General features: G+C 64.5%; 1 protein-coding gene across 1 annotated transcript; it reads left to right on the top strand.

The window, feature by feature from the left end:
- Positions 1–2,507: 2,507 nt before the first annotated feature.
- Positions 2,508–4,635, top strand: LOC102476705 (mastin-like). Its single transcript, XM_014586999.2, has 5 exons — positions 2,508–2,670; positions 2,820–3,000; positions 3,203–3,477; positions 4,116–4,261; positions 4,332–4,635. The coding sequence occupies exons 1-5, from the start codon at positions 2,610–2,612 to the stop codon at positions 4,500–4,502; spliced, it is 834 nt and encodes a 277-aa protein (XP_014442485.1). The 5' UTR covers positions 2,508–2,609; the 3' UTR covers positions 4,503–4,635.
- Positions 4,636–7,284: the final 2,649 nt, after the last annotated feature.

Below are 7,284 nucleotides of genomic sequence, written 5' to 3'. Positions count from 1 at the left end.
CCCCAACGCCCCTGCATGACCCCCCCCCCCCCACCCCGTCTGAAGTCTGAACAGAAGGTATGAGCAGGCCAGCTCCCTTCCCAGGTGCCGGGATCCTGCCCCTCCAGCCCCCAGTATGCTGGCCGCCTGGGCGTCCACACCTCTGCCTCCAGCCATGGCTTCTCTGCACATCTCATTTTTCCTCTTCTCACACAGACTTCAACCATACTCCTTCAGGGCCCAGACCACCCGGGTCTCACCTCGCTTGGACTTGGCTGCACCTGCGAAGACCCTGTTCCCAGAAAAGGTCCCGCTCACAGCTACTGGGCTGGGCCTCCGGGAACACAGGTCGGCCCGTACGAATGCGCACACCTGGCAGTGCAGCAGGGTGAGTCCATACCAGGCGGGTGCCAGGGTGTCTTCCCCACCTGCACCCAAACACGTGCTGAGAGCCCTTTAAACACAGACATGCACCCCACCAGCTGGGCTCCCTAGCTGTGGGCTCTCGGGGTACAGGCAGAGGATCCCTGTTCCTGGCGGGAGTCTAGCCCGCATCTTGTTGGGGGTGCCCCAGAAGGACTAAGCTGGCTTGGTGGCAGCAGGGCCCAGGCCGGGGCCTCTGTTTGCTTGTCTCCTGGCTGTGACTCTCCGAAGCTACCCTGGGGACTCTGCCAGAGCTGGACTTACCCCTCAGTGGAGAGCCCAGGCCCCCAGGTGAGCCGCCGAGAGGAAAATGTCCCCAGGGCTAGCTCGCCCCGTGCTCACACGTGGGGCCAGAGCATAACTCCCAGACCAGGACCTAGCAGTGCGGACGTGTGGAGAGATGGGCCGGGCTGGGCGTGATGAGGGCTGGCCCTGCTTCTGCCGCATGGGCACCAGGGAAGGCCGTGTCCCTCTCACTGTCTTCAGATGAAGTGTCCCCTGTGAGGGGCTCTCCTGAGCGCCTGGTCCCTGAACCCTGAAGACCGCCAAATCTACAGGTGATGGCTTCCCCGAGGGAGTGGTGGGAGGTCGGCCCTGACAGCCCAGAGCAGTTGGTGCGGTCCTCGGGCGTGTGCTCGGGAGGCGCAGCTCTTGGGCCGGCCCTGGTGTAGCCGAGAGCACTGTGGGCCGGAGCCGCTCGGCTGACTGAGACTCGAATCCTGGCCCCTGCAGCTGGGAAAACGCTGTGTGCACGTGTGCTTGCGTGCCCCACCCCGACAGGACGGGGAAGTGGAGGACGGGTAGTGGGGTGGCCATGCCCCATGGGGAGGGTGCTTTCTCTCGGTCTCTCTCCTCTCTGGTGAGTACACATACTCTGGCATTAATTTTAAAAATGTTTGAGGGGGCCAGTGAGCGGTGGTTGGGGGCAATGGATTCCCACATGGCCAACTTCGGTTTGAGTCCCAGATTTGGTGGCTTGCTTTCTCACTCTCTCTCCTCTCTGGTCAAATTAAAATAAACAAACAAAAAATAAAGTTAAAGAAAATAATAATAATTATATTTTTTGGAGAGGTTTTTGCTATAGGGCATGTGAACTCACCAGAAAGACAGAGACAGAAAGCGAGAAATCACCTCCCTGGGGGATGGCCACACCGCAATCCCTTCTCCTCCATTCTCCTCTCGGGATCTTGGGCACGCATGTACACGCTCCTGGTGTGCATTTAAGCCACTGAGTCTGGGACTCAAACTATGGTCGACCACATGGGAGTCTAGTGACATAGCCATTATGCCAACTGCTGGTCCCTAAATAAAACAATTATTTTGAAAAAAGAAAGAGAAAACTATGTCACAACCCCCCCCCAAAAACCAACCAACCAAACAAACAAAGAACCCCCAAAAAACCCCAAAACCACGTTTGGGAGGTGCTGATCCCAGGTATCACACTCAGCGGGCAGCGCCTGGTCCGATGCTGCCCTGTCCGTGGCTTGGCGGGGTGTAGCCCGAACCCTCTGCCTTGGCGCCCCGCCAGTCCCATCTGCCTAGGCCCCCAGCTCTGAGTTTTCAAATGAGGCGTTGAAAGTTGAAGTCTCAACCACAGGGCTGCTGTCCTGCAGGGCAGGGGAGGGGTGGGCTCTTGGAGACCCACCACCTGCTTACTGGGTGCCTTTTCTAGCCTCGGAAATAATCCCAGGAGGGAGGGGAGAAGGGATGTTTCCCACCATGAGGAGGGCCTGGTTACACCTGCCAGCTGGGCTCCAGGCCTGCGCTTTTGCCAAGGACCATGTGTGCCTTAAAGGGGAAGGGGAGTCAGACAGACAGCTCACTCCCCGCAAGGGCGGCCTCCCCGTTCCACCCTGCCCTTCCCTGCCCTTCCCTCTGTAGCCCCGACTCAATTCCCCCATGTGCAGCGCCTGCCCTGCTGCCCCTGCCTCCCGCCCCAGCTTCTCAGCTGTGCTCACGGAAGGCACAGCGTTCCTGTCTGGCAGACCATGGTGGTCACCCTTGGTCCCATGGCACGGGAGGCCCCACCCCCGGAGGGCTGACCCATTCTGGCCGGGAGGATAAAGGGCTCTGAGGGCCCCGGGAGCAGAGGGCAGAGACTGGACGGGGAGGGTACTGTCGGTCTCACCCCTCGTGCCCTCCACGCTCCCCGGCCCCAGGGTCCTGGCCCCTGGTCACCTCACCCAGGCTTTCCCCTTGCCCCACAGATGCTGTGGCTGCTGTTCCTGGCCCTCCCCAGCCTGGGGGGCTCCCAGCCCTTGACCCCTGGTGAGTCCTGACACCCAGGCCTGCTCCATCCCTGAACCTCTGACCCTGACCTCTCAGGGACCAGCCCTGGGTGGGAGGGTGACCCTGGGCCCTGGGGAGGGCCCTAGGCAGGCAGGCCTGGTCCCTGAAGACTCTCACTCTGTTCTCAGACCCTGACCCAGAGGCTGAGCTGGTGGGCATCGTGGGAGGGCATGATGCCCCCGCCGGGAAGTGGCCATGGCAGGTCAGCCTGTGGATCTTCAACTCGACGTACGGCAAGTGGGAGTTCCAGTGTGGGGGCTCCCTCATTCACCGCCAGTGGGTGCTGAGCGCTGCCCACTGCATCCCAGCGTGAGTGCCATGCCGTGGCTGCTGTGGGGCATGGGTCGAGGGCAGCTTCCTGGGCTTGCGGCGCTGCAGTCAGTGCTGGGCGTGAGTGACCTCCTGGAGTTCTCTTCCCTGCCAGAGAGGTGCCCCTGGCTGCTGAGAGGCGGCCCCACTCCCTGCCGTCGTGCACCAGCCTCTGAGAAGCTTCCGGTGTTTTCTACCCCAGGAAACACTCAAGGCCCCAGGACTTTCAGGTCCAAGCAGGACAGGTGAGGCTGTGGAGCTCCAACGCCAGGCAGAAGGTGGCTGCCATCTTCCTCCACCCGAAGTACGACCCCTTGAAGAAAGTGTACGGTGGGAGTGACGTGGCACTCTTCAAACTCGAGGTCCCCGTGACACCCTCCGCCCAGGTCAACCTGGTCACCCTCCCGCCAGCCCGGCTCACGGTGCCCGCGGGCACAGGGTGCTGGGTGACCGGCTGGGGTGCTATTCATGCCAACGGTGAGGGCTGAGGTGACGAGGTGGGAAGAGGACACCCCAAGGGCTGGGGGGATGACGTGGCAAAGCTCTACAGACAAGGCGTCGGGCAAGGCCCCTCCTGGGGTCTCCCTTGGCTGGGGTGGTGATGGCAGCTTGAGGCAGCCTCACTGAGGAGCAGAGGCCAGAGCAGAGGGAGGGTGGCCGGCCCGATGACCCTCCACTTGCTGTGGCTGGGCTCTGGCCATTCCTGCACAGTCCCGAGGGCAGCAGGGAGGCCGAGAGCCCCAGTGGCTTGCTGGGGTCTCCCTCTGAGCGGTGGAGAGAGACCCGATGCCAGGCCTTCCTGCATGTCTAAGCACGAGCCCTTGCTCCGGCTTTTCCCAGTAAACGTACAAAACCCATCCCTCAAGCTCTCCCTGGGGCCTGGTGCCCACGCGGTCAGCCCTCTGACCTAGAAAACCCCTGGAGGGTCGGGGTCTTGCTAGCCCCAGGGTACCTGCAGGGGACACGGCGGCATTCTGGGGGTCGAGGACCCCGACCTGCACCTGCGGCTCCAGCTGCAGCCTCAGCTCTGTGCTTTGTGGGGGAGGGCGAGGGGCAGGGCCAGGCTGGCTGCCTGAGTCCACCTGGCTGGTGGGCTCACTGGGCTTCCCCTGCAGAGGCCCTGGGCCCGCCCTACCACCTGCAGGAAGTGGAGGTGCCCGTTGTGGGGAACCAGGTCTGCAGGCAGCAGTACTTGAGGGTCGGCCGGTACATCAAGGATGACATGCTGTGTGCTGGCAGCTCGGGCCGCGACGCCTGCCAGGTGAGAGCTCGGAGCCTGGGTGTGGCCGAGGCGGCACTCGAGCCCTGATCCCTGTCTCTTTCCTCCACAGGGCGACTCTGGGGGCCCCCTAGTCTGTAACTGGCAGGGCGCCTGGATCCAGATTGGGGTGGTGAGCTGGGGCCATGGCTGCGGCAGCCCCGACTACCCTGGCGTCTATACCCGCGTGACCACCTACTTGTCTTGGATCTACCACCATATTGGCTCGCCGAGGCCCTGGTAGGGGCAGGCTGCTGCGGCCAAGCAGAGGGCAGGCTTCAAGGCTGCAGGCTCCCCCTGTTCCTCCCCTCAGCCAGACCTTGTCCTTCACCCCTGCTCTGAGATCTCTGTCGGCCTCCTCCCTCCAAGTGCGGTCTCTTCCCTGACGCCTGGCCGGTTTTTTTTTGCCGCGTGAGCCCCACCGGGGGCCAGGCTGGGAGGAGCCGTCTCCCAGCTGCCCTGCCCTTCTGAGTCTCATTAAAACTCATGGAGAAAGGCTGTCTGGAGCGCACTTACCTGTGGGCGTGACCGAGGGGCAGTGGGCGGGGCTCCGGGACACCCCCACCCCTCCACCCCCACCCCCCGCTGGGAAAGTGGGCGGTGCAGAGGACAGGGGCCGGCCTCAGAGGGCTGCTCTTGGCGGAGGCTCAGCCCCAGGACTCCCGCCTTCCCTCAGTCCTCCTGCCCCCAGGCCCCCGCCAGATGTCGGGGCAGGACCTTGGGCAGATCTTCACGAGGTGGGCACTGGGCTGCGGCCGGCGCTGTGGCAAGGCAAGACTGGGGCAGTCTGCCCTCACCTCCCTGCCAGCCCAGCAGAGCCCGCCCCGCCTCCTATCTTGCAGGAGGTGGTGCTCCCTTGCAGGGGTGGGAAGGCCGCTGACCCCACCCCAGCCTCTTGGCCCCTGTTGCAGCTTCATACATGGAGGCCCGGCGGGGGCCAGGCGGGGGCCGGGCGGGTGCCCCTCTTCCCTGCCTGGATCCTGGTGGTGGGACCAGAGGCAGTTCTCCCTGTAGGCACCCCCTCCTAGAGGGCGACCAGGCTACGTCTTCCCTCACACCCTGGGGACCCCTCCTGCCCCTGCAGTGGGTGGGCTGAGGCCACACAGACTCCTGCACAGCCTGGGGCTGGGTGACTGCAGAGGGGCCTCCTGTCCCCCTCACACTTGAGCCCCAGTTCTGGGGCTGTAGGGAGGTGAGAGGCTGGCTGTGAGCCCTCCGCACCTGGCCTTCAGGGTCGCTGGGGAGCTGTTGGTGGAAGTCTGGGGGCTCCTGTGCTGCAGCTCCTCCGGAGAGCACCAGAAACTGCAGGCGCCTTGCTGTGGGGCAGCCTCCACAGGGAGGCCCGAGGCTCAGTGGAGGCTCAGTGGAAGGACGTCGCTGTGGAGGGGTCCCGGGGTCCACGTGGCACAGGAGAGTGGCTCTGTGTGTATCCGCGAGTGTCTGTGTGTTTGCGAGTGTTCATGTGTGTCCTGCTGGCATGACCCTCCTGCGGGTGGCTGTCCACAGCCTGTGGGTCTCTTCTTACCACACGGCCCACGGGCCTGGATATCCCTGTGCCTTTGGAGGGGCACCCTCGGGATGTTTGCATCCTCAGAATTAAGGATGAGCATGGGAGGTGGGGCTGGGCTTCCCAGGAGGGGAAGGGAGCTCGGATCTGAACAGTCACACGCGCTAGGGATGGCTGGCGCTGTGGGGCCATCGCTGTTGGGCTGTTGGGGTCAGAACTGCATGATAACACAGAGCGGCTGCCAGGGGCAAAGGGAGGCTGGGGCTGAGCCCGCATATGGGCCCCTCCCAGGTGGGGGCGTCGGGCTTCGAGGGAGGGTCTGTGGGGAGCCTGCCCGCATGTTCGTTCTGGGGCCCAGCGCTGGCAGAACTCCTGGACTGTCTTCCCCAAGTGGGTTCTGGGCTCCCGGGGTGTGGGGATCCTCTGGTGGCCTGGCACGGTGGCTGGGACTCCCCTTCCTACGATGGGAGGTGCCCAGAGTCTGTGTCCACGTCCGCGTCTGGGTCTCCACACCACACTCCGGGCTGGCCGGGGCAGAGCCAGGCAGACCGGCCGCTGAGGGGCACAGCTGCCACCTGGGGGCTGAGCATGCCACCCCTCGCCACACTCTCACTTCATGGCAGGGAGCACATGTGCTCACTGAAGAGAGACAAAGACAGAGGCAGAGAGAAACAGTCCAATGGGGGTGGACACACCACTGCCCCTTCACCTCCACCCCCTCCTCCAGGATTCCGGGCACACATGCACACAGGGCCTGTGTTTCTTGGGACCCCAACTGCCCGGCCTCTGCTCTGCGGAAGAGCTCACCTGCGGCCGGGGGCAGTGAGTGCCCAGCCTCCTTCCCTGCCCAAAACCCCCCGGGGCCCACTCAGGGCGGGCAGGAGCCAGCCCCAGGAAGGAGGGGTCCGTCCCAGCGGGTCTGCTGGGGGCCAGCGTGGGTGCTCAGCTCCCTTCCTGCAGCCCTGGACAGTCCCCATGCGGCTGCCCTCCCCCGCTTGCCCCTCCTTGCCCGCTTCCTTCATCCAGAGAAAGGGCCCTGAGGGAGGGCAGCGGTTGAGGGCAGAAGGACCTGGACAGTGAGGACACCTACACACACAATCGCAGACCTGGACAGTGAGGACACCCGCTCACCCCCCCTCCAATCGCAGACCTGGACAGTGAGGACACCCGCTCACCCCCCCTCCAATCGCAGACCTGGAGTTCGGGTCCCAGGTGGCTGACCCGGGCCCCACCCCGCCCCACAGATGCTGTGGTTACTGCTCCTGACCCTCCCCGGGCTGGGGGCGTCTGTGCCCAAGATCCCCGGTGAGTCCTGGCCCCACAGACCCCTCGCTGCCCCAGGGTCCCTCCTGTTCCCGTCTCCCCCGGGGACCACTCACTGGCTGAGCTCGCCCTTCGCCCATCCCTCACGGCCCCTCCTTGGCCTCCCAGGCCCCCGCCCAGGCTGTGAGCGGGTGGGCATCGTCGGGGGCTGTGCCGTCTCGGGCCGGGGGGACCCGTGGGGGGGGGGGCGCGCGGT

Source organism: Tupaia chinensis, unplaced genomic scaffold (genome assembly GCF_000334495.1).
Source record: "Tupaia chinensis unplaced genomic scaffold, TupChi_1.0 Scaffold000178_1, whole genome shotgun sequence".
NCBI lineage: Eukaryota > Metazoa > Chordata > Mammalia > Scandentia > Tupaiidae > Tupaia > Tupaia belangeri.
The sequence above is the reverse complement of the archived record's forward strand: the minus strand, read 5'-3'. Positions and strand labels throughout refer to the sequence as shown.

Excerpts from the sequence above, each read along its gene's own strand:
- LOC102476705 (XM_014586999.2), top strand. The coding sequence starts at position 2,610 with ATGCTGTGGCTGCTGTTCCTGGCCCTCCCCAGCCTGGGGGGCTCCCAG. Across the intron at positions 3,001-3,202 it reads GCTGCCCACTGCATCCCAGC|GAAACACTCAAGGCCCCAGG; the intron begins GTGAGTGCCATG and ends TTTCTACCCCAG. Across the intron at positions 4,262-4,331 it reads CGGGCCGCGACGCCTGCCAG|GGCGACTCTGGGGGCCCCCT; the intron begins GTGAGAGCTCGG and ends TTTCCTCCACAG.